General features: G+C 41.2%; 1 protein-coding gene across 1 annotated transcript; it reads left to right on the plus strand.

Annotated features, from left to right (window-relative positions):
• The first annotated feature begins 3362 nt into the window (after positions 1 to 3362).
• Positions 3363 to 24421, plus strand: acanb (aggrecan b). Its single transcript, XM_042496041.1, has 19 exons — positions 3363 to 3439; positions 10007 to 10091; positions 11452 to 11835; positions 12288 to 12462; positions 13528 to 13655; positions 13770 to 14063; positions 14211 to 14411; positions 15075 to 15249; positions 15351 to 15478; positions 15563 to 15856; positions 16604 to 16714; positions 17244 to 17351; positions 17486 to 18580; positions 18695 to 18799; positions 18943 to 19101; positions 19865 to 19947; positions 20029 to 20173; positions 20371 to 20553; positions 21947 to 24421. Exons 2-19 carry the CDS (start codon positions 10013 to 10015, stop codon positions 22036 to 22038), a joined length of 3939 nt encoding a protein of 1312 aa, XP_042351975.1. The 5' UTR covers positions 3363 to 3439; positions 10007 to 10012; the 3' UTR covers positions 22039 to 24421.
• The last annotated feature ends 1807 nt before the right edge of the window (positions 24422 to 26228 follow it).

The following is a 26228-nucleotide window of genomic DNA, read 5'->3' on the forward strand; positions in this document are numbered from 1 at the left end:
TGACGCAGTGGTTCTTCAACAGTGTGTGCAGTGGAAAAAATGGCTACAGCCTCATAGACTCGACCTATATACTGTTCTTTTGTCTGACATTTAATTTTTCTTTCATGGGAGCAACTGTAGGGTTTGACTCACCAACAGTCTTGGCTGTCTTTAACTTGAGAGAGACACACTCAGAGATCAAGACTGTCTGAGATCACAGCAGCAGCAGGAGTGAGTTACTTTGTGGTTATTAGAGAGATTTTCCATGTGACTTAACTGCCAATGAGTGGTTCACTCTTTGGTACTTGGAGTTTTAACACTAACTGCTTGCACTCCTTTATATCCTCCTATAAATAAATGTATGACAAATTTTCAGGTCTTTTGGCCCTAAGATTATGGATGCATTCTTGTGACTTAAAGAGTGCCAGTTGGAAACCCCAGACCTGCTGGCTTTGACAGTGGGAAACACCTCTCCCTCTTCAGCAACTCCTGTTGAAGTTTGCCAACATTACAAGTTTCTAGTTGTACAGGCAAAATAACTATGAATTTATCTTAAAGAAAATGTGGATAATAATAAAGCATATATATTAAAAAAAAAAGCTATAACATAGATATTTGGAGTTGGCATGGTCTAAAAATGATCTGGTGCTTAACTTCCTGTGCTGCTCTTGAAATATTACCATGCAACAGCTGATTGACATGAATGATGGTGAGTAAATCTGATGTTTCTATTTCATCTGTGTGCAGCTGCCGAATAAACATCGAGTCTGCAAATAAGCACAAAATTAGAGCAAATCGGGTGCTAATACTTTCCCCTTTGAAGATGCAGACGGTAAGTGTGCGTCAGTGAGTGCAGGCAGCACACAGCCAGTATTTACACCTCTGAATAGAGTTTGGTGGGAGACGACCGTGAGACACACCTTTCCTCAACCTCAGGCCAACATTAGCATGTTTAACTTTAAACTGAATGCACACAGAAACCAGCGGCAGACACATGTGGCAGTATACAGTATATGTGTGCTGAAATGGGCATGCACATGTACTCAAGCACGTGCTCACTCAAGCACTCACACAAACATACCTCATGATTTTTGCCTCTTTAATCAGCTACTTGGTAAACACACAAGTACGGAAGCCGGAAAGGGCGATACCAGCACACATGGATGGCATCTTGGCAGCTGTAGCAACAGATTTGAGCAGAAAATATCAGATCAAGGAGTAACCATTACTGTTAAGACTTAGACTGTACTTCAATTAAGGTCTAACAAAGGCAGAAATTGCAATGTGTCTTTCTGTTAGAGATAACTTTCAGATCAGTCTTGACTGATCTCAAAGGCTGAAATCAGAGATGATCAAATAAACCAGACACTCATTTCTTGAGTTCTTCATAATTATCCTGATCTCAAGAAAACAAAGGTCATTTTCTGTGATTGATAATCTTGTAATCTTAAGATATCAGCCTTTTGTTTTCTTTCTGTTATCACAAAAAAACCAAGCTTTGTTATCAAGGGATGGTGAAATAATTAACCCATGATCTCGAGTAAATGGCATCAAAAAAAATGTAGACCTTGCAACTTTTTAGCACAAACAGTTTAAATATTTCACTTCTGAGGCATTACTAAAATGATGCTCATGGTAGTCTTTTGCATTGTATCTTAATGTAGAAGGAGTCGGCAGCAAGAGGGGTTGGCAGTCAGGTTAAGGCAACAAAACTACTTGGTTATAGTTAGTAAAAGATGGCTAAAAGATGGTTACTGAAAGAAAACACCTGGCTTTATGTGGCACAAATGTGTCTGGAAAGACAGTATATGTCACTAAAAAAAACACCCAGCTTTGAGTAGCACAAATGCTGCTATCAGTGTTGGTTTTTGTTGGTCTCCTGGGTCAAGGTCAAATGTTTGACTTTCATACTCTTTAAACTACTGCCGTTGCACTGAGCATCTGATAATGATGCAGATGGTATTACTTTGGAGTTGGTGGAAAGCCCAGAGCATCATTAAGTCTGAAGTGTCACCAGGGGCACTGCCCAGGCTGTGTATTTTGATGACCAGGTTTACACAGTAAAAAGACACCTTTACTCAATACCAATGACAGTTGACTGCAAATATCCTGCAGATAATGATCTATTTCATTTACTCTTTTGTTTTCAGGCAGCATGAACTACAGTATAAGGTAAGGAAAAATGTGAAATCCTGGTTAACTTCTACAGAGGAGCAGAAGAAAGCATACTGACTGGAAACATCGTGAACTGGCATGGTTGGTGCACGGCCCAGGTCAGGAAGTCTCTACATCACTGGTACCCATCTTGAGAGCATCAGTGACATCTGTGAAGTGAGGTGCCTGCACAGAGCCCAAAGGATACTGAAAGACAGCACCCCACCCAGCTAAAGTCTGCTCACCCTGCTGCCATCTGGAAAAAGATACAGAAGTATCCACTACGTACCACCAGACTACAGAGCAGCTTCTTTTCTCCGACTCTGAGACTCATCAACCACTTCTTCAACTCCAGAAGATGTAGCAGGATCAAGGACAGATTTCAATTTCACTTTTTAAACTATGTTTAAATTAATCTACCCTGTACTTTGTACCTTGGACCTTAATTCAGCACAAGGAAAATCTTGGACTCACAAGTTGATATACAGTAATTGATACACTTTTTGCAATCAATAAAAAGCATAAGACTCTATCAGGATGTGAAAAACTACAACCATTGCCCCAAGCTGTAAGTTCTACTGTAGCAACAGGCATGCCACAAATACCTGGATGGATAGATGGATGGATGGATACTGCAAGATGCATCTGACTTTCTGTCTGTGATAACTAAAACTGAAAGTCACTCTGCAAATTCACTTCTGCTTAACATGAAATGATAGCAAGTTATGGTGTACTCGTTTAGATTCCTCATGTCCTATAATTGCGACAGGTTAGAGGAAAGACCAACCCCACACCGTATACATGGATACTTGTTTAGGAGGAATGTCCCACTGAATTTGATAATTTAACTGATGGTTTTACTGATCATAAATAAAATTTGTCAACATGCATATTAACCAATGAAAGTTTTTGAACTACTTGTCTAGTGCCTTTATAGTTTTACGGCATTTTGTGGGGGTATAACAACATCTATCGCCATTCAAACTGATTTGACGAGCAACTGCAGAAAGACTGATATAAACTTTGACATTGGCCAGGAGCAACAAGAAACCTTTATTTTGCTTTGACATCTGATTCTGAGCCTCAGCTTTGATATTTAAGGCTGTTGTATGACCTCACCAACTGGCAGGAGAGAATCACATCTCTCTCTCTCTCTCCCTCTCCCTCTCTCTCTTCTCCCTCCCTCTCTCTTTCCAACATCTAAATCTGTGGTGGAGTTTGAATAAAGCTTCTTTCTGCTCTCCTACTCAGGCAGGAGTGAGAGGCCCCTGGAGTCGCTGGCACTGGGAGCTTTGCAGCATCAACGGTACGTTTCCGACTCACAACCGGAGTCTCTAACAAGGAATATTGTGAAGGGGTTTAGGGGATAATCTGACACTTCTTCATCCTCTGACTGGGGGCAAAGGTATTGGTGTATTGTACTGAAATGGCAAAGCAAAGGCATCTGAAGTTTCTTTTTTGATATTAAGCATTTCTGATCTCTGGGAAGTTAAATTATAACTGATGCAAGTTATATTTGACAAAACAGATCACTTTAGGTCAGTTTTTGTGCTCGTGGGAGTTGTGATTTATTTGCTGGAAGTCTGAGATGGTTTCTGAGTTTTGCTGAGTTGACTTTAGTGAGGTGTTAGTGGAGTCAGCTTCTTTTTTGTTTGATTTGTTGGTTTAATCTTACTGCACATTCTGCACAACTTTGTTCTGTGTGTGATTTCAGATGTATAATGTTGCTAAAATAAGAATTTTAAAAGCAGAAATGTGTGTAAATTCTATGTAGAATATAGATATTAATCATATGTATTAATGAGTTTGCATTCTTGATGGCTTCCCTGGATGGATGAATGGATGGATGGAGACTGGCATGTATGAAATTGCATGTCATTACTGAATGATCAAATTTACTCAATGATTTGTGGTCTAAACCTTTCGGACTTGGGACTCCTTAAAATGAGGCAATATCTGCTTGTCATCACTCGTTGCATATGTTTACCAATTTTGTGTACTTCAATCACAGAGCAATTTGAATTTGTTCTTTTTTATTACTTGTATAGTTTTTAGAGTGCCAAAAAGTTAAGACTAGATAACAATTTACATGAAATAAAGCAAAACTTAAAGGAAAGTCTGAAAAAATTAAGTATTTTGTGTAACAGAAATAGGTTTTTTGCTTTTCCTATTTTTCAATCATCTTTGCGATCCCTCAGATATATTCCACACCCACAACTGGAGGTCCGATATCTAAGGAGGTACTGATGGGATTATGTAGACTAAAATACAGAATGTGCAAAGCGTACAAATCTTTAATTATATATCAGATATAGCAGTCTCCGTGCTGACTGGTGAGAACGAAAATATTTTAAAGTACTGTCACACTCTCATATCAGCAGTTTCCAAACTAGTGCCAGACCTTAAGTCTTAAATTGAAAGAGGGGAAAAACATTAATTTCTTTTAGAATTCAAACTCAAGCATCTGGGCAGCAGAAAACAGTGTTTAAATATTGGGAAAAACATATAACTTCTTGCAACATAGGAAACTACTGTCAAGAGTGACACCCTGTTACTATGGTAACATGAGGCTGTTGGAGTACACGTTGTGAATTGTAATTTTGGGATGTCGGAAAATACAAAAACGAACTTCATTCATTTTTAGGTAAACCATGAAGTTACTAAACGAACATTTGAGACATGAGATTTAGATGATGTGTGTCTACCTGTGAAAATGTCTGACACATTTAACTAATGCTGCTCAAGCATGTCTTTGTTTGTAGGCATGTACTAATGCACCTAAAAGCACCTGCAAATATGAATTTTCCCCTCCACCCACTTAACTGTACAAGAGTCTGTGTGTGTTCTCAAACACAGGTCTTACAGTATGTGTCAATGGCGACATATGCACACACACTCCCGTGCGTTTTCTTTACCAGAAGCATAGGACGTGCGCTCCCTCACATCCCCATGGTAATCTATGAGTGTTGGTCTGTGTTTCTGTGTGTGTATGCGTATCAATGTCAACTCTGTTCTTGTGCGGAGGGACTCTGGAGGGTTGGAGAAGAGTGGGAGGTGGTGAGCCTCCCCTGGATGGCCGCCTTTGTTTACCTTGGCAGGGTCGCAACCCCCAAGACCCTGCCCCTGTACGTTGCTGGAACAGACCAAGGCCTTATTGCCCTCTACCTCAGCTAGGAGCGGAACATACCACAGCGGCCGAACAGGGGAGTGAGCAGCCACCCCACAGACTGAATGGGCACAGTGTGGAGAGAGGGCTGATTGGCTTGACCTGGCCCGGTGTGGCTTGCTCATGAATGCTGGTGCACGTTATGAAGTGGCCACAGTTTAAATGATGCATTTAAAGAGAGCCGAAGGTATGCTCAATGATTGGCTGTAAGCAATAAGGAGTCGAGGTTTTGGTTGGCTTGCTTGCAGAATTGGGGAGAGTTTTGCCGGCGTTCTCTGTGTACATACATTGTGAGAGCACTGTTTATTGCAAACTCGTCATTGCCATCTTTATTCATTCTTAGGGAAGCTCATCATCATCAAAAAATATAAATGACCTTGTCATGAAGAGACCCTTTATATCTACTCAAAATATGATCTCTCTTGAAAAAAAAAAAAAAACATAATAAGATTTTGACATTTTCACAGCCCTCTCTGGTTGAGTTTCACCATCACTAATTGGTGTGATTAGGTGCAGCCAGAGGTGTGATCTATTGTACTTATAACCACACCCTACAATGAAATCACACTGTGCTAACACCCCACACTTCAGCATCACTGCAGCGAGAGGAGACGTTAAGGCACTGGGTGTCTGCAAAAGCAGCTGTTAAGTTGCTCTTAATTTGAGATAGAAGTCTAAGGTTTTTAAATCAGGGACCCACGTACACTTGAAACTAGAGTCCAGTTCATTGGATTGGTGTGAACCCTTTACTGTACCTGAGCATAGTTCAGTCTGTGAAAAGTGTTCTTAAGTACGGTTCATGTCTAACCTGGTATGGTTCACATCAGGTGTGAAAACCAAGTGTACCAAAACATGGAAGCACACAAGATCTGCAAAGCCAATATTCAAAGACTGGCGGCACAGAGAGATTACTGCCGATCTAATCCTCGTGACTGCACAGCCTTTGGTGATAAAGATGGACAGGGGTCAGGAAGGTCGTTCTTGACATTGTCTCCAACAATAAAAAAAATAGGAATAATGTAAAGGTTGACTGCATTGGGCCTATGATCTCGCGATTCAACTCAATCGTCGGAAAAAAAATGTTCACATTGTACACTTTTGCAAACCATGGATATTTTACTTTTGTACATTATTTTCTATTTGATAAAGTAAAACTTAACATTTCTCAACAGCGCTGTGGTGAAGGTGTGGTTCATTTAATACATAAAAACCATTTGGTTATGGTTAGTAAAAGATAATGTTGTGGCTTAAAACGCTCATGTTTGGATGGAAAAAAGCCCTGGGAAAAGCTGCAATGTGTAGCTAAAAATATTACAATTCAGTGTCGCAAACACTGATGGAAATGCTGCAAAAAGTCACAAAAAAAACCAACTGGTTTTGTTGTTTGTGGTCTTTAACAATGGCAGGCATCTTGCCTCGGTGTCACGCCATCCACCACCCCCCCGACCTACCAATGACAAAATCAGCTCATATTCTACCTCAGTAGCGTATCCATGGTTTACAGAAACTTCCTCTAGCGACTGGGCTGTGCGATTGGCGCTTATTTCTACACCGTAGTGACAACATAAATGCTCAGCATCCTCAGGTTTAATACAAGTCAGTTGTACCGAATCTGAAAATCCACATAAGTATTGCTTTTGTATGGTGTCCATATTGATCGTTTAATACATTTTTGTAGACAGTGAGAACTTTTAAAAAGACATAGAATAACATTTTTTTGGGAAATATCAATTCAAAAAGGCAATGACAAGCAGGATTTCAACATTCTGAAAAATACTCATTTCTTTACTCACAAAAGACTATTTAAGGCGTGTTGTATTATTTCTCACTTGTCGTCGTTGTCTGGGAATATGCCGCTGAGCACAAGCACTTCATTGTAATGTTTTACACGACAATAAACTTGAACTCACTTTACTCTTGATGCACATGCATACAGTAAGCAATGTCTTAAAGGAGACAACTCGAACATTGAGTTCACAGGAGTTTGAAATGTGGTATATTCCAGAAAATATAACCTGAAACTAAATAATATAATAAAAAATGCAAAGAAGTCAAAAAGTCTAAAAAAAAAAAAAAAAAAGCAAAAAAATCAGAAGCCAAGAATCACCCCAGAAACTCCATAACACCATAAAATGTAAATGAGTCACAATACATCATCACAAAGAGGTTTCTGGGGCTGGACTGCACATCACAGACCAACAGTGCAACAGTGTGTGATTATTCCAGCGTGGATTGTCCATCTGTCTTCATATGCTGTGTGGTATTCTGTGTTTCCTCCCAAACTAAGCAAACATTCACTCTCAGACAGATCTGAGACAGCAAGGCAAATATTAGTCCTACTGTACTGTATGCGATGATCTGTGGAACTCCGAGAATGCTAGCAGCGCCCACACACACACACACACACACACACACACACACACAGTCATGCAGTTACACACACAGACATATCTACAGTCTACCAGTGTGTTCCAGTAAATGTACTGTATATGATAGTGGGATTTTTTTTTTTTTTGCGGAGTCGCTTCAAAATCAGAACTGTTAGGAACTCCATTTGTGTAGAAACATCAGTTCATACACAACACATTACTGAACATACTACAAACATATCTGACAACATGGGGTGCCTGGTGGCTCCATGGATAGAGCGGACGCCCCATGTACAGAGGCTGTGTCCTCACTGCAGCAGCCGCGGGTTCGATTCTAGCCTTTGCTGCATGTCCCCCCCCTCTCTCTCTATCTCCCCTTTTCACGCTTAACAACTGTCCTATCAATAAAAGGCAAAAATGCCCCAAAAAATAATCTTAAAAAAAACAAACATATCTGACAACATGAACCTTGAACTTAAAAGGTCACTGCGTTTCTCTTTTGCTTTTCACTTCACTGCCAACCTCAGGTCAGCGCCTGCAAACGCCTTGTGGCTGTGAGCTCCAGGTTTATTGGCTGTAAATGTCTCTGTGTGGCTGTTTGGATTGAACTGAGTGCATTCTGCAGCCTGTCCTGGGGCTTGTGAACGCAGCACAATGAGGTTTCAGTTGGGACTCTCAACGGTTTCCTACATTTGGACTGTGCGGCACGTCACAGCAGTGGAACGCTGAGAAAAAAATAAGCAAAGTGGTCATCAAGGTCTGACAGATGTGGGTTTGTGATAGTGGAGCTGATGTTTTTGGAAACCTGCCAATGGCTAATATTTGAGGTGAAATTTGACTTTTTTGACCAAAAAAGGGCTGATAAAAAAAACAGAGTTTGGAACACATAAGAGCTATATAATTACTTCTAGTGTGTGTAAAAAAAAAAAAAAAAAAGGTGGACTAAGAATCTATTTCTATGCTGCCACTGGTGCTTTGAGCCAAATGCCAATGTCAGCATGCTAAAATGCTCACAATGACAACGCTAACATGCTGATATTTGGCAGGTATAATGTTTACAGGTCCAGTGTGTAGGTTTTATGGGGATTTATTGGCAGATATTATGTATATTTATAATTATAATTTTATTAGTGTAAAAGTACCTGAAACTAAGAATTGTGTTTTTGGTAGCTTAGAATGAGTCCCTTTATATCTACACAGGGAGCAGATCCTCATCCTTGAAGTCCTCTATATTTGAACGGTAGCCAGACAAACCAAACACTTGCTCTGGAGAGGACCTTTTGCATTTTTCTTGTAAGTATATTTTGCTCAAGCGGCAACCTCCAGGGCAACACCAACACAAAGTGCCATAAGCTGCAATTCTTTTAATGGCCACTCGAGGCTGACTCAGAGACAAGTCAATCCCCATATACTTCTATGTTGTAATGCCTAACTTTACCACAAAAATAAACACGTTTACAGCCTGGTATGAAAAAAAATGTTTTAGTCACTGCACCAAATGGCAATTGACGCAGTTTTGAACACATCTGAACACAATCTGGACCAAAGTTGCAAATTAAGAACTCAATTAAATAAAAGTACAAACAGATTTAAACTCAACAGTTTTTAAGTGAGAATTATGGGCTACAGCATGTCAAAAACAAACACACCACGCACATACATTGGTTCTAGATATGACTATACTGATACTGAAAACAATTTGACAGCAGCTGATTGTACTTTCATACATGCACTGACACTGTGAGTACACTGTGCACAGGCAAACAAAGAGACAAAGAAAGAACAATTTTAGGGTGGAAAAAAACCCCTCATTTAAACAGTCATTTCTTTATTAAGTTTAAACAAACGGAAAAGCATTTGCGATGAATGAATCATACCTCTCCCTCTCAGCCTGAGCTTAATTTTAGTACTAAAGACATTTCCTGTGCCTGGAGACAGAGGGGCTTTCATTCCTCAGTGAACATGTATGGTATTTCCAAATGATACTAGTGACTCTTGACGTCCGCTTTCCATTTTAGCCAGTCAGGCTGACGTAATAACCAAATGCACTGAGTATCCAGGATATCTTGGAATATGACTGTAAGCGCACAGAAGTTAGGAAAAAACACAGTGGCATTCAGGGGCAGAGGAAATTACAATAAACCCACTTATTCACTCTAACACTTACTTCACTGTTCATTCAGTGAAGTTAATCCCCTCTATATACTGTTCATCTTCTGGTCAAGCTAATTTTAGCCAATATCTTGACTCGAAAAGGCTAAATATCTGTCCTTTCTCTCAATAATTATCTCGTCCACACAAATTTGATCACACTGTTGTTAATTTGTCTGTTTTTTAGGTAACCATGAGCCCCCTGCTTCTGCTGTGCGTGTCCTTGCCCTTCATCTCAGCAACAGTATTGTTTGAACATGAGAGCCAAGACGGTGAGTGTTGTTTTATTAGATGGATTCTTGTCTTCATCGTCACTGTGTCAAAATTAAAAATCCATCTCCAGACCCTTTGGGAACCTGACCATTTGAAGATAATGAGAAATTCATGTTAAGCAAAAGCTATTCATCAGTTCTGTCATTATCTTTTGTGTAATCTATCTGATTAGAACTTAATAAAATATGCTGCAAAGACATTGTTGTAGACAGTGAGATCTTGGCCAAGTCAGATTTTTTAAAATAATTTTTGCTTGTTTTTTTATCCCACCTTCAGAGTTTCTCTCTTTAACCTTTTTTTACAAATAATTTTGAGTTGCAGAACTCTCCCAAAACACGACAAGCAGTATAACAAAGAAGTAGTACCAGCCTTCTCTTACTCCAAACTCATCAAATACCACAATTTTTTCAGTGATCTCTGCATCAGACACCAACGTAACAGGCAACAACTCACCACATGCTGCTGCTCTGTCAGTGGACATTGGCATCACACAAGCAAAGCATGGCAGTTTGTGATGCTGCCAACAACAACCACAGTATCAAGAGCGAGAGCCTCTGCATAGGAAGGAAGTGGGGGTGGCAGAGGGGTCAAACGAACTCTGTATTGACAGCCAAAGCCCACTTTTCACTTCTTATGTGAAACCAAAAGTCAACTAACCTTTGAATAAGAGTGACAGTGCACTACTATGTGCAGCATCCAATGTACTGATGTATGTCACATGACAATGACATGATGTTGATAACGATCACACTTATTTTAAGGCAAACCATAAGGTTTTTTTTTCTAAATCTGATCACAAATGTTTGTTGCCTAAACATGAGGAAGGAAACTTAAAAAGGAAGTGTTTAAATATGTTGTAAGTTGGTTTTGAAAAAGACTGTATGCATGAAATCACCAGAGACTATACATTTCCTGTGAAAATGAACTGTAATTTGAAAAGATGCATGTAAAAATTGTAAATTAACACTGTAATGATGTAATTGTAAAAAAACACTGGACCTGCCATACATGCCATCTTGGACGGGTACCCCCCCTGCCAGCAAAACTGCTGCTGGGGCTAGCACATCATATTTTGATGTGTAGGACCATAGACAAAGCAGTGGTATTTGACCGGTTGGGATGAGAACAGTTTTAAATGTGTTACTTGGATCAACTGCTGTTCACACTGGTGGAGTAAATTGTTCAATAGTTAGACGTAGGATTCGTGGAGCAATACCTGGCTCTCCATTATTTGCTGTTGTCTTGAATGAGAGTTTTGCCACCACTGATGAGTGAAAATGTGTGCATCTGTTGTATCCTCATTAAAAATAAAGAGACTTAATTAACCTTTAATTTAACCTTGACCTATCTTTACCCCAGATCTGGATGGTACATTGCGTGTGAGCATCCCCATGGAGATGCCTCTCCGTCCTCTGCTGGGTAGCAAGGTTGTGGTACCCTGTTACTTCCAGGACAACACAGTTGACGACCCCGGAGCCCCGACCGTTGCCCCGCTTTCCCACCGCATTAAATGGACCTACGTCACCAAGGAGAAAGTCACTACAATCCTGGTGGCGACAGAGGGGAAAGTTCACGTGGAGACGGAGTATTTGGACAGGGTGACAATGATCAACTACCCACTGGTGCCCACCGATGCCACCATAGAAATAACAGAGCTGAGGTCAAAAGATTCTGGCACCTACCGCTGCGAGGTGATGCACGGCATTGAGGACAACTATGACTCTGTGGACATCCAGGTTCAGGGTACGCCACAGAAACACAGTTTTGTTTAAGTTCGTTCACTATGCAACTAAAGGTATTTTCAATTCACCACATCCAAGTCAAATTTCTATCAGTGCATAGAACAACTCAGCCCCAGCATTTCTATCTCAAAGGTTCTTTTTAACCTTAAGAATGTCAGGATCATTTTAAACCTCCATTAAGTGCAATATTCTATTAAAAAATATATTGCAGCAAAATCAAAGTGTTAAACATGTACACTAGGAGAAAACCCTGGTCCAAAAGTAAGTACATAAACATCTTTTGAAATTCTGAAACAATAATTCAGTGATTCAATTATGATTATCGAGCCCACTGTCTCATCTCGCAGAATTCAAGCACAAATGTTGTTAGACGAGACATCATTGAAATCGGTGTAATAAATTCATATCTCATCACAGTTCTTCTGTCCTCTGCTCACTTTCTGTATCTCACAGGTATTGTGTTCCATTACCGAGCCATCTCCACCCGCTACACACTGACATTTGAAAAGGCAAAGGCCGCTTGTATCCAGAACAGCGCCACCATCGCCACTCCAGCCCAGCTTCAGGCTGCTTATGATGACGGATACCACCAGTGTGATGCTGGATGGCTCTCTGATCAGACTGTCAGGTAGTGTCCACCCATCCAGCCTTTCTTAATGTCTAAACTGCTTATTTAGAAGCTATGTAATACATTTACAGTCCCATCTCCATGCAATTAAAAATTACTAATTCACCAAACCAGCAGGTCTTTGGACTGTGGGAAGAAATGGCCAAAATTAAAAAGTGTACTGTCATAGAGAAGAATAAGATGTGATTAATCTACAAATATGGATTATGGTGCACACTTTAGGACAGTCTCTCCTCTGAGGTATTCATGGTGCCATTCATTGTAGGCACTTCATTGTAAATGGACTTAGTAAATGGATTTGCACTTTTCGAGCCAATTTCCCACTCTAAGCACTTTCATAGTATTTGCCATATTCACCCATTCCAATACACTGACGGCCAAAGTCACCTTACAAGGTGTCACCTTGTGACCCCTATTCACACCTTGTGACACCTAATACACACTCATATATCAAAAGTAATTTGGGGTCGAGTAATTTTCCCAACAATACTTTGACATGGAGGAGCATTCAATCGAACTGGAGCAGCTTTCAATCGAACTGCTGATCTTCCAATAAGTGGACAACCCGCTCTACGACCTCTGCCTCTCACACAGTATGAAAAGTGATGTCAGTATGACAAAAGAGCTTGAGAATAAAATGCAAAACCTTCCTGCTTTTACAAATTCCACACAAGTCATCAAATGCTTCATAAAACTTGACAGCCTTATTAACTAACACAAAGAAGTCAAGTCTTAATGTGGTTTTCTGCGTACCAAAGGCCTTGTTGTAGTGTGGCAGCAGAGTAAGCAAGGTAAGGAAGGGTGCCCCTTCTTTGTCCAGATCCATCAAGGGAATCCCGAGGATGTTCATACAGTCCAACCAAAATGATGCTTTGGTCCTTGGTGTTTTTTCCAACTTTGAAAGAGACAATATAAAACAAGTGAATGCCTTTAAAAAGACTTGAAAGGGTGCTCAGTAGCTCAGTTGGCCAAATAATCTTTAAAAAGACTTAAAATAATAACACAGTAAAAAAAAAACTGACCTTAATTCTATCTGCTGACTGACATCTCTCTTGACCTCTCAAGGTACCCCATCCATGAGCCACGGGAGCGTTGCTTTGGAGACAAGGAGGACTTCCCTGGCGTGAGAACCTATGGTGTGAGAGACGTCAACGAGACCTACGACGTGTACTGTTTTGCTGAGAAGCTGTCAGGTACACTTATCTGACAAGGGTAGCAACAAGCTGCCAAGCCCACATGAAACCTTTATACTATGGACAGGACTGTCATGTCAGTGTGTGTGCTTCATCTCCCCTCTCTTCTCCCAGGCAGGGTCTTCTACTCCATGTCTGTTGAGAAGTTTACCTTCTATGAAGCAGGAGATCAGTGTGCCAAACTCGGCGCCAGGCTTGCCACTACTGGAGAGCTTTATCTGGCCTGGAAGGCTGGCATGGATGTGTGTAACGCTGGCTGGCTGGCAGATAGGAGTGTACGCTACCCCATCAACATTGCCAGGCCTCAGTGTGGAGGGGGGCTCCTGGGAGTGAGGACCGTCTACCTGTTCCCTAACCAAACAGGATACCCCTACCCAGACTCTCGCTATGATGCTGTCTGCTTCCAAGGTAAATCTTTCATGGAGACTTGAAGATACTTGATAACATGCTCAGAGCAATAATGATACTTCAGGAGTGATTTCTAGAATTTCTGTGATCCTTAAGACTGTAAGTCCGTCAATTTTATCAGGGAAATATTCAACCTTGTCTTCTCAGCTGGTGAGGATGACGGTGCTGTGCCAGTGAGGACAACCCCTTTCCCAGACATCATACGCATAACACCTGCCCCTGGGATGTACCCAAGCCTCACCCCCGCACCTGGGGGAGAGGAGATCAAACGTGGAGAAGTTGACACCCTCTCCCCACTTCCCATCCCACCCAGTATGACAGACATATATGCTGCCATGGGTCCCACAGGTAGGTTGGTTATGTTCTTGATCAAAAACAAAACCCTTTGGAATATTTTTTTAAACTATGAAAGCACATTTCTACAAAAAGTGTAGCCTTCTGAGGACTGGAATCCAAGTCAGAGTATCCCCCTTGGCATGTGTGCAAGCTCTTGCTTTTGGAGAATATTTAGATAAAAGTTAGCTGCACATTTGAACACATCTTAAGAGTCTCTGGAGTGGGACAGCTTTGCAGAACCATTCCAATGATCTGTTTAAAAATGCCTAACTCAACAATTATATTTATGTTTCCAATTTAGGTTGCAACAGCTGGTTGTATCCTAACCAAACACAAACACATTGAGTATTCACACAGCAGAATCCAAGTCCACCTTGTTATGTTCAGTACTTTCCTAACATACAATTTTACTTAGAAACTGCTTAACGTGCCACTTCCACAAAATCCTCTCATGCATGCTTGTGGCTTGTTTATTAGCCAGTAGTCCCACTGCCTCAATGCTGTCATTAGTTGACTTGACATTACAGAACCACAGGGCCAATAAATGACTCAAACTATGAGTAAAGACCACAATCTGCATCTGGAAAAAAAATGCATGAAATAAAGATGATGAAACAAATCAAGCTTGAAGACAAATATAGAATTAGACTTTTTCCTGTCCCTTGCATTTCCCAGGTGTGGTTTTCCACTATCGACCCATCACCGGCCGGTACACTCTGACATTTGTGGAGGCTCAGCAGGTCTGCAAAAACATTGGGGCAGTAATTGCCAGCCCCCAGCAGCTGCAGGCAGCCTTCGAGAAAGGCCTGCACCAATGTGACGCTGGCTGGCTCCGCGACCAGACTGTCAGGTGAGCTGGAGGCATGTGTACACCAATATCAAGATTCCTTGGGGATATTGTGGCAAAGCAAAGCCTTAATATACTGTACCACCCTTCTCTTCAATGCTCAGGTATCCCATCGTGTCACCCAGAGATAACTGTGCTGGTAATCTGCCACACCTTCCAGGAGTCAGATCCTACGGCCTGCGACCTGCTAACGAACGTTACGATGTATTTTGTTATGTGGAACGTCTGCAAGGTGAGCAGCCCACTCACTTTGTTATCTTTCTACTGAATCTGACATATCTGAACTCTTCTGAATGTTTGTGAATGCTTCTCCCAGGGGAGGTCTTCTTCACCAGTGACTATGATAGCTTCTCCTACGAGGAGGCCGTGCAGCACTGTCAGAAACTCAACACCACCTTAGCCACCACGGGACAGCTATTTGCTGCCTGGAACCAAGGGCTTGACAAGTGCCGCCCAGGCTGGTTGATGGACCGCAGCGTCCGCTACCCTATCACAACACCCAGGTCCCACTGTGGAGGCGGCCAGGTTGGGGTCCACATCATCTATGCCTATCCCAACCAGACCGGATTTCCTGATGAGCACTCGCGCTACGACGCCTATTGCTTTAAAGGTAGGAAAGGGTTAGGTGTTGTTACATTTAGATTTTAGAGGTAAAAAAATATACTCATCAAAATAACAAAGTCTCCTAAACATGACTCATTCCAACCAAATTTATTAACAATAAATGTTATTGCTATTTCTTAAAAGTATAGTCTACTATGCAAGAACTGCGGGACACTGTTTGTAAACAGTCCTCCCCCTTACACTGCTTCTACCTCAGTGCAAGCTTCTATTGAAAGAACGTAGCATAAAAAAAAGAGACCAGCTCTGCGTCGCTCTTTAACCCCATCCTCTCCTTCAGTGCTAACCAGCAAAAGTGAAACCCAAACCCAAACACAGATTAATTCTCTTTTTGGGACAAGCTTTGTCCACTTGGCATTTTGCTTCGCTATATTTGTGTATTTTCTGCGCTGTGTACATGATTTTTGTAGTTTCCTCTTCCTTGTGCTGTTACTACATGGTCATATCTTTTTATCCAAAGTTTAAACTCACTAGCATGCTATGATTAGCTGGGGCTACACAGACAGAGATGTGCTAAAACAGCAAAGTGAGAAGAAAATAAGAAAATACAGGCATAGGGCAGAGTCTCAGCAAATACATTCACACTCTCACACACTTCTATTGGCACAAAAGTGATTATTGAAACAAATTACTTGATTGTTTTTCCTTTTTTTTTACCAGATAAATTCGACATAGTATACCTTATCAAACTAATTCTGGCTTGACTAATCTGTCATTTACTTTTGTCCTTTTGCAGCTGAAACTCCTGTTGTTCACGTTGAAAATGAAACCAGTGTGGATCTAACAGTTGTGACGGAGGATGTTATCAACAGGACAACAGTGACAGTTGATCACTTTGCTCCTACAGGTGAGACAGAGGCATGGCATTTGTTTTAGTTGTAACCCTGGTTTGGTCATGCAGTGTTAATTTTTCTCAAAATACATGGTCTTTAATATTATCCTAAAGGTTAAGTGTAAAGGATCTAGGGGCATCTATTGGCAGAGATGGTATAATATTCACAATAATGTATTCTTTGGTGTATAATCATGTGAAAATATTACTCACTGTGTTTTCATTACCTTAGAATCAGACGTTTATATATACGTACATACCTAGCAGTTCCTTTTCCACACAGTCCACCATGTTGTTCTACAGTACCCGGGAATGGACAAATCAAACACTGGCTCTAGATAGGACCATTCACATTTTTGCATCAGCCAGCATAGTTTTCCTACATGCTTGGCACCCACAAGAAGTTTTAGTTCTGCAACTGCACCGATGCCACTAAATCCTGCAAAGTAGATCTTTTTATTGTTTCATTCAAGTATTTTGTTAATTAATTTTATCATTATCATATCTTTATCTAGCTTTATGGTCTTCTGTTTGTTTGTTTTAGTTCAAACTACTGTACACTACACTGAAACTGAAACCAGGGTGAATATTACAGAAGTGGAGGAGTTCATCAACAAGACAACCATTACAACTCACGAAGTTGCTCCTCCTGGTAAGACAACTGTAAATAACTTTGTAAATGGCCACAGCTTTATCATTTCAGTACAGCTAAACACAATGTTACTCTTTGCAAACCAGATAAAGCAGTGTAATTAATGTACTCTGGATTCTTCATATTTCCCAAAGTGAGACCCATTCTACCTCCAGTCCATGTTGATGAGTCCGGCTCTGGTTCAGGTGATCATTCAGCTACCTGGGAGATCTCCGGGGAGTCCAGCACCTCCGGTACCAGTGGTGATGCCTCTGCTTCAGGACAAGACATCATCTTCAGCGGACGCACTGATGTCTATTCTGGGTTTACGTCTGCCTCTGGAGGCCCACAGGAGGCAGAGGGGGGAGATACTGTCATTGTCCCATCTGAAGAACTGGGTAGTGCATCTGGATCTGGGGAGGGCTTGGACAGACAACACAGTGGTTTCGGTGTATCAGGATCAGGTTTTACCAGTGGAAGTGGGGACATTGATGCCAGCGGCAGGGACCCTATTATCATGGTGGATGAGAAGATGGAGGAGGTGTCTCAAACTCACCAAAGACCCTCTGAGCAGGAGTTAGGCCAGGGTGGGATTGATACCAGTGGGGCTTTCTTGGAATCCGGATCTGGAAGAATGTCCGGGTCAGGATCCGGATTTTCTGGCATCTCATTTGTCGACCATGGTGCTGTTGACCTTACAGTCCAGCCATCCGGTGAGCAGGAGGTGTCTGGTTATCGCCCCTTTGAATCCGGGTTCCACAGCGGCTTTCCAAGTGGTTTTCCATCTGGTGTCTCAGGTAGCAGCTCTGCATCTGGGGACTTTATCTCACATCGTGGTGATGTAATCTACCTAACTGATAACGAAATGATGGAGGTGACCGTGCCGCCACTGGTGCGCCATCCTGAGCAGGGCCGTGGGGTGGTGGAGGTCAGCGGGGAAGGAAGCGGGTCAGGGACCCATCATGAAATCAGTGGCACTTTGGACCAAAGCTGGCATCTTTCAGGAAGTGGAATGCCTCAAGAAAAACCAGAAACTGAGAAGCTTTCTACTGCCCTGCCACCTGGAATGAATTACTCTGAGTACATCGCCAGTCTCGGCCAATCAGGAAACGGGGAGGAGGGTCAGGAAAGCCATGCGGGACCTACAGTGTATGTAGTCACTCCAGATGCAGCCTACACCAGCCCAACCACAGCACCTTCAATGTCTTTAGCAACCCCTGCTGTCGTGGAGCAGCCTGACGTAGTGGAAGGTATGTGGTTAAGGTGCTTCTTTGCCGTAATCTTGTTGATTATAAACGGTTTTATCAGGCCTAACAGTTAATTGACCAACAAAGCATCTTTAAAATTCTCCCCCTCCTCTGTAGACCCCTGTGATCCAAACCCCTGCGGTTCAGGAACCTGCTCTGTGCAGGGAGAGCTCGCTGTGTGTCAGTGTCCTAGTGGTTTTACTGGTGAAGACTGCTCAACACGTAAGTCACCCAATTACCATTAAAAAACACATTATTGTTTTTAATGCCATTTGCCTTGTGTTAGATACCAATATAGAAATTCCATTTTTACATATGTTATGCTTTAGTCCAAATGTGTTGATGTGTGATGTGTGTGTGTGTAGCTGTACAGGGATGTGCAGAGGGCTGGCTGGAGTTCATGGGCAGCTGTTACCTCCACTTTGCGGAGAGGGATACCTGGGCTGAGGCTGAGCAGCGCTGTCAGGAGCTCAACGCCCACCTGGTCAGCATCGGCTCCCAAGAGGAGCAGCAATTTGTCAACTGTGAGTAGCTCTGTGTCTGTGACTGTACCTGGTCAGGGGGAGGTAAAGGGCATTTAAGTGTGTGAAAACTTACAAACACGCAAGTGTGATTTTTTTTAGCACCTATTGCAATAGTCATTAGAGAACATTTAAAAATATATGCTTGTAATAGTTATAAGTAAAGGAGAGAATTCATCACTGCTAGAAGGTTTTTATGCTACATCACTGGTTTTAGAAATTAACAGCTGACAGTGTTCATGGGTGGGAAGCCAGTTAGGGATCAAGTCCCTGACATTGCACTGGTGACCTGGGGGGCATGCACACAGTGGACTGGAATCTGGGAAGGTATTAACCTCTATGTAACAAGGACTGCAGCGAAGAAGAATTGGCCTTTCCAATTTGGGACGAAAAGGGTAAAAGAAATGCAAAAAAAAGCAGATTTTTAAGAGATAATGCCTCTTTACATTACTTTAAAAGGGAGATGAAAAGGGTAAGATTTAGTTGAAAGTCAAAGTTTAACAATACATCCATCTCTTCCTATGCATGCTAATACTTTTCCTGTTTATCCCCACCCCATATGTTGGGTGAGTGGCAGGGTGCGACCTAAGAGCTGCCTGGGTTGGTTTCAGATTTGGGACCTTACTGCACTGAGCTGCTTTGCCTCAGAAAGGGATGACGCATCATGTTACTACTATGACCATTCTAAGGAAAGAAGGAAGCATACCGTGAGGAAGGACATGTATATATCGTTTCAAAGCTAAAATATCTTTTCTTTGCGATGCAGCCAATGGCCAGGACTACCAGTGGATTGGACTAAATGACAAGGATGTGCAGAATGAGTTCCGCTGGACAGATGGTAGTCCTCTGGTGAGTTTGCTTGCTTTAGAACTGTATCTCCATCATTTATATTTTTTAGGTCTGCATTGATCCTATGTGTAACTTCCTTAGACCTTCGAGAACTGGAGGCCCAACCAGCCAGATAACTACTTCAACTCTGAGGAAGATTGTGTGGTGATGATCTGGCACGAGGGCGGACAGTGGAACGACGTGCCCTGCAACTACCACCTTCCTTTCACCTGCAAGACTGGACCTGGTAGGCTTACTGGGTTTGAATATGTGTTTGTCCGAGAAGTGATTCTGAGAATTTGCTCTAGTAGGAAACATTGCTTGGGATGTGGAACAGTTGGATTACTAAAAAGTGGAACACTAACCTTAATGAAGACAAGTTTGTAACTACCAACTCTCACTTAATGTATATTTATCAATAAACTGTTGTCTTTTCTTTTCCAGTCATGTGCGGAGCTCCCCCTCAGGTGGAACATGGTAGACCAATGGGCAGCGGCAGAGAGCGCTACCCAGTCAACTCTATAGTTCGCTATCAGTGTAACTCAGGCTACACACAGCGCCACCTGCCTGTCATACGCTGCCTGCCAGATGGACAGTGGGAGGAGCCACAAGTGGAATGTACAGAAGGTGAGCTGAAGTGTGGATCGACCATCCATACTGTTAAAAAGTGTGTGTCTTAAAACAACATACAAGTGTGGCAGACTTAACAGATGAATTTAGCAGCATTAGAAAAAAACAATCAAAACAAAGTAAGACCAGATGTTATGTAAAATATTAACATAAAACCAAAAACAAACAAAAATAAAAAATATAACAAATATAGTGCTATATGGGGCATTATCTGAGTATTAGCTGAGTATTGTCAAGAACCTCACAATTCAATTAAATTTTGGCCCTTTGGGTCATGATTCGACTTCAGTTCAATTTGATATTGATCCAGATGCTTCGATATTGATTTGGTTATGTGTGTTGATGTCAGAAATACCCAGATAATTCATTCGAATACCTTCTGATATGTGTTCAATAAAGCATGCATTATCTGTATTGATTGAGAACAAACTGAAAAAAAACGTATTTTACCATTACATTATTCTTTATTAAATAAAAAATGAAACTAAAATAAATTTAAAGTACAGAAAAGTGCACATTTTTGCCTGAGCCGAACTTAACAAAAGTGATAAACATTTATGCAGGATGTATCTACCTGCATTTGTGTGTGATCCACAGCTTTAGCGGTAGCAACAGGTTGCAAAACATCTGCGCTGTGTCGGCTGAAATGGTTACGCAAGTTCGTCGTATTGTTGTAGTGTTTTAACACTGACTCACAAGGCTCACACACGACGTAACTACTATCGACTTTGTGCATCCAAACAGCTTTTAATGTTGTCGGCGCTGATTTTAACACACTGCTACCTTGCGCCACTGTCGCCATTTTAATGAATAAACAACAGACATTGTTTGCCACGGGAGCAGGTCGTCATTAAAACGGAAATGAACGATCTCAGGATTTTATGAATCAATATTGAACTGGCAAAAAAACATATTGCAATGCACCGATGAATTAATTTTTTTACCCAGCCCTAGCATTATCTGTACAGTCTACAAAACACAAATGCTGACTTTTTCTACATATTATAGCTAGTGGATCCAGGATATCTGTTCTATAACTGAAGGGTTGCAGCATAGCTTCAGAGCTAGGGTGTAGTCAACATAGCTAAACTAATAACAAAACGGAAGCAATGTAGCTGCCAGTTATGCCGTATCTGACATTTGCCTCCTCAAAGCTGTAACTACATACAGCAGTTACAGCTACTACAGAGTGTTAGAAACCACAAAAATTGTGCCAGCATTGCCTGCTGACTAGCTAGTATGATACACGACGCCTCCTGCGGAGGTTATATCTCGACATTACACTGATAAAGAGCCCGGGGCAAACAGACTCACTTCAACGTAGTTTACAAGTCTATTGGCAACTCATGTTTAGATGATGTCATCAGTATGTGTACTTTTTCTCCCCCAGCCGGCGCCAATAGTAACAGGCTACACAAAAGATCCCTTAAAAGACGAAGTAAAGCGGTGAGCAGCCAACAGGAACAGAGGAAGCTGCTCTGAGCAGGAATGAAAAGGACAGAGAGCCACAAAGGACCCCCCTCTTGTAAAGAAGCATGGACACCAATGCAAATGCCCCACCAAAACGATAATATTCCCTATCATGTATATACACACTCACTAAAGCACATTTATACAGAGATTGACTGATGTTTTGGATCTTTGTGTGTCACCCTGCACCTTCTGAAGGCAGTTTTTGCTATGTATTTATACTGTCTAATTTATAGCTGTGATCTAGTATTTGGAAGCATTATCTCAATGTACGTGGATGACATTTTCTGCAATCGCTTGCCAGCACTGCACACAAAGTCAGGTAGATAAAATGGTCAAATAGTGATGTACGAGGCTTTAGAGTGACACGCAAAGTCCAAAACAGCCCAATAAAATAAAAGTGTTTTCGATTGCAGCTGGATTCTCTGAAGTCAAACACATTGATAAATAGACTTTTGCTATATTTTAAGGGTATTTTTGTAGATCTCTGTGTTGTCGTAGTTTTTTAATTTCTTTTATTTGGTCTCTAAGGACTACAATTGTGAGCTTCAGACTGGTGAAACAATACTGTTTCTTACATTAAAGGTGAAGACAGTGATTCTTAAACCTTTTGGTTGTGACCCCTTGAAGGTCTAGTGTGTGGGATTTAGTGACATCTGGTGGTGAGGTTGCAGATTGCAACTAAGTGAAACTTCTCTCTTGTGCCAAACTTAAAGGAGCGCTACAGTGGTCAATACCAAAACACAAACGGCCCTAGAGTCAGTATTTGGTTTGTTCATTCTGGGTCACTTGATTTGTAGATATAAACTGCTCATTCTAACAAAGGATCTTAACCTCAGGATTCTTAGTTACAGATGACAAAGAAAAACATGCATTTCTGCCTATAAATCCCCCTAAATCTGACACACCTGGCCTTTACAACACAGCAATGAGCACATGATACCCTTCACATCCCACAATATGGAGAATGGTGAAGTTTGGTCTGAGGGAGGCCTTGACGCTTACAGAAGTGCATAAAATTCCAAATCGGGATAAAAGCAGGGTCAAAGACATGCCAATATACTGGTGAAATGTATCGCCATCTTTTGCCACAACCTCAAGTTTGAGAGCCACTGTGCAACAACACCACCACCGTGTCAAATATACTGAAATGATTGTGCTGTTCCAATCAATGAATATAGAAATCCAAGTTTGTGACGTGATTGAAGTCACTGCGACACACCTGGGTTGAAATAATCAGCACTCATGCACTTTTGTCACTTCTGTGCTAATCATTTGAATCCAGTGCACCTTAAACATAACTTTAAAAAACCTTCATCTGTAGCAGACAAACTTTAAGGAAACTATACTGAATAACGAGTGAGATCTGCAGTGTGACACTGAATTGGCCGGCTTTTCTGCCAGGAGAAGAAAGTCCACCTCATTGGGTCATCTGTTGCAAAACGATTCACACCCGGTTTTGAGGTTTGGGGTTTATATTTGTGACTTCTCAAGAGCAATCGATGACTTGTGTCGGCACCATCTGATGTGAGAATCATGCTTTTATGAGATTCAGTGCTTGCTGAATGAAGTTTCTCACTGTAAATATTCTCACTACATTCTCTGAGCAGCAGGATCTGTCAATATCGACCGCAGAGCAGACAATTTAATTGTTTGTTTGATTCATCATCAACCTGTTTGTTGATTTACTTTATAGTTTAATTAGATGGTAAGTTGCAGTTATGATTTACTTAACAAGTGGGTATGACTTAAATTTTGAGCGCCAGCTGAGCATAAAGCCTCATCTTTTGCAGAGGTTTCTGGCTGTGATTTGTATGACAGGGTCTTTAAACAGAAATGTACTTCTTAAAACTTGAGAAATGAAACAATTTTAGGGAAAAGAAGCTGTGAAAGCAGGGAAATTTTGTATAAAAAAAATATGACAGCGAAGATGAAGGTGAAAGTGATAAGATGTTGACCATGACCTTTTAAAAAGGTCAAGATTTACTTTTCAACTCTGAGTACAGATACATGTGTCTGCCTTCTCTTTAAAAAAATCACAAAATCTGAAACAGCAAATACACACAGTCACACCGGTACTCTCATGGACACACACACACACACAGTCAGCATATGAAAGTGGAGGAGTAAGAGTGAGGACGCCACCAAGTGAAACACCTAGCCTGCTAAAAGTTTGTGCATTTTGTACAAGTAAATAAATGAACGAAGCTGATCTGGATGTAACTGGTGTCTGCTGGAAGTCTTTTACATGACAGAATTTGCACAAATTTCAAGCCAACATTTGAGTGAATAATATTTGGACAGTTGAAGAAAATCAGTGCGTCATTGTTCTGATTCTTCAACAAACTTTTGACAAAAGAACGCTGCACGCAGAAACGTCTGTTGTGACGTCAGATCCCAAAATCCTGATGTGAACATGCAGTATGCTGTACTGTGCTGTACCAAATAAAACTTGGAATCATCCGTCTCTGTGATATTATTGACTGAGTTTGCAAAATCACTTTCTACCCAGGAGTCACTCACATATTAAATTAAGGGACTGTACTATCTGACTTATGAATAAATCACACACTGAGATTTTCTGGAAACATCATCTTTCCCCAGAGCTGTTAAATTTGAGGTGAACTCGACGAGCCAGAGGAACAAACCTGGCATTTAGTTTGTTTTTACCTTCCTGTGGAACCCAACCGTGAAAAAACACACGGTAAATAGTCCCTTCATCGGCCTCTACAGCAACTACCTTCATCACTACAAACAGATCTGCTCTGTGTGTGCAGCCATGTATGGATATAAGTACCCGTGTGGTTGCATGTGTGTATGAAAGTGTATGAATCTACACTGTGTGTTTGTGCAGTCAAACTGTACATGTGTGTACATCAATCTGATATGTGTGTGTAAGTATGTAAACCCTGTGTGTGTGTGTGTGTGTGTGTGTGTGTGTGTGTGTGTGTGTGTGAGTGTGAGTTCACTCATGTTTGACCAGCAGGTGTAAATAGGACGTTTATAAAAACCTGCTGGCCGTATAATCACTGGGACCTCTGTTTACACCTGGATGCAGGAGGGCGTAGCAACGTGTTCAACCCCACTCATCTAAAAGTGCATCATGCAGCCAGACAGAGTGACGCTGTTTACATACAGTGGCTGTTTTGTGTGGGTTAGTAACCAATCTCACCTCCCTGCCCTGGCATTCCTATTTGGACTGTCAGTGAAACTACATCGGACCTCGAGAGCAACACGACTAGTGGTCGGTTATGAAAGTTAGTGAAAAAATCTGAGTGTTTCCTCTGTAGAAATCCAACAATTAAAGGGCATCCAAAACTATTTCTGGACATATTATTCATTTAAGAACATTTTTAGCCTTGCCTGTAGGAATGTCTGTAGGTCGTTCAGTCAGTCCAACACATTTCCATGCAGACATATCTCAAAATTTGGCACAGACATCTATAGAAATTCTACACTTTTCATGTAGCGCCATCAACAGCTCAACATGTCAACCAACACTTCAGGTCTGGTTCCAGACTTCCAAATCACCACAAACAGATCTCTGATTTGTTCATAATAATTCGGGCACTTTTAATCAAGGGCGGAGGTTTCATTTCAGCCCACGGAGGGGTGGGGTCTCCTGACATGAGACAGCGGTTATTTGGTTAACCCTTTGAAGCATGGAGTGACATCACTTCTTTTGTGTTGCTTTCAGACACGTTTTAGAAGTATTTCAACCTTTGAGAAACTTGGTATGAAATGTTTCACAAACTGCCAAAAATTAGTAGCTTAAGAAAATGATCTTTTAAAAAGCTAGGGAAAAAACAAGGGGCCAAACAAAAAGGGAAAAAAATACATATATACATACATATTGATCATGATTACATATTTAAATTGTGTTACAAAAACATTAGCAATTCCCTCCTTTTTTTATTTTCTTCTTTTTTGGGGAGGGGGTTGTTTGCTAAGTTCTGGGTGATTTTCTTGTGCTTTTTTCTAAATTCTGCTAATTTTGGGTAAGTTCTTTTTGATGCCTACTTCCAATTTTTTTAAAGAAGTCAAGCTAATTTGCTCAGGAGATCGGTTGAAGTGGACACAATGTCAGACTATAGATGGAAACAGAGTGTAACAAGTTGACAAGTCTGACATTAGACAATTTCCTGCAATGCATCAATTACAATTACAAATATCTTTAACTTTGTCAAATTTCTCTGCAGTTT

The sequence above is a fragment of the Plectropomus leopardus genome, chromosome 11 (genome assembly GCF_008729295.1).
Source record: "Plectropomus leopardus isolate mb chromosome 11, YSFRI_Pleo_2.0, whole genome shotgun sequence".
In the NCBI taxonomy this organism is placed as follows: domain Eukaryota; kingdom Metazoa; phylum Chordata; class Actinopteri; order Perciformes; family Serranidae; genus Plectropomus; species Plectropomus leopardus.

What these genes read in the sequence shown, in the direction of transcription:
- acanb (XM_042496041.1), top strand. Translation starts at nt 10,013, where the DNA reads ATGAGCCCCCTGCTTCTGCTGTGCGTGTCCTTGCCCTTCATCTCAGCA. An exon ending in TGAACATGAGAGCCAAGACG is followed by an intron (nt 10,092 to 11,451) that starts GTGAGTGTTGTT and finishes TCTTTACCCCAG; the next exon opens with ATCTGGATGGTACATTGCGT. An exon ending in GGAGCAGCAATTTGTCAACT is followed by an intron (nt 19,102 to 19,864) that starts GTGAGTAGCTCT and finishes TTTGCGATGCAG; the next exon opens with CCAATGGCCAGGACTACCAG.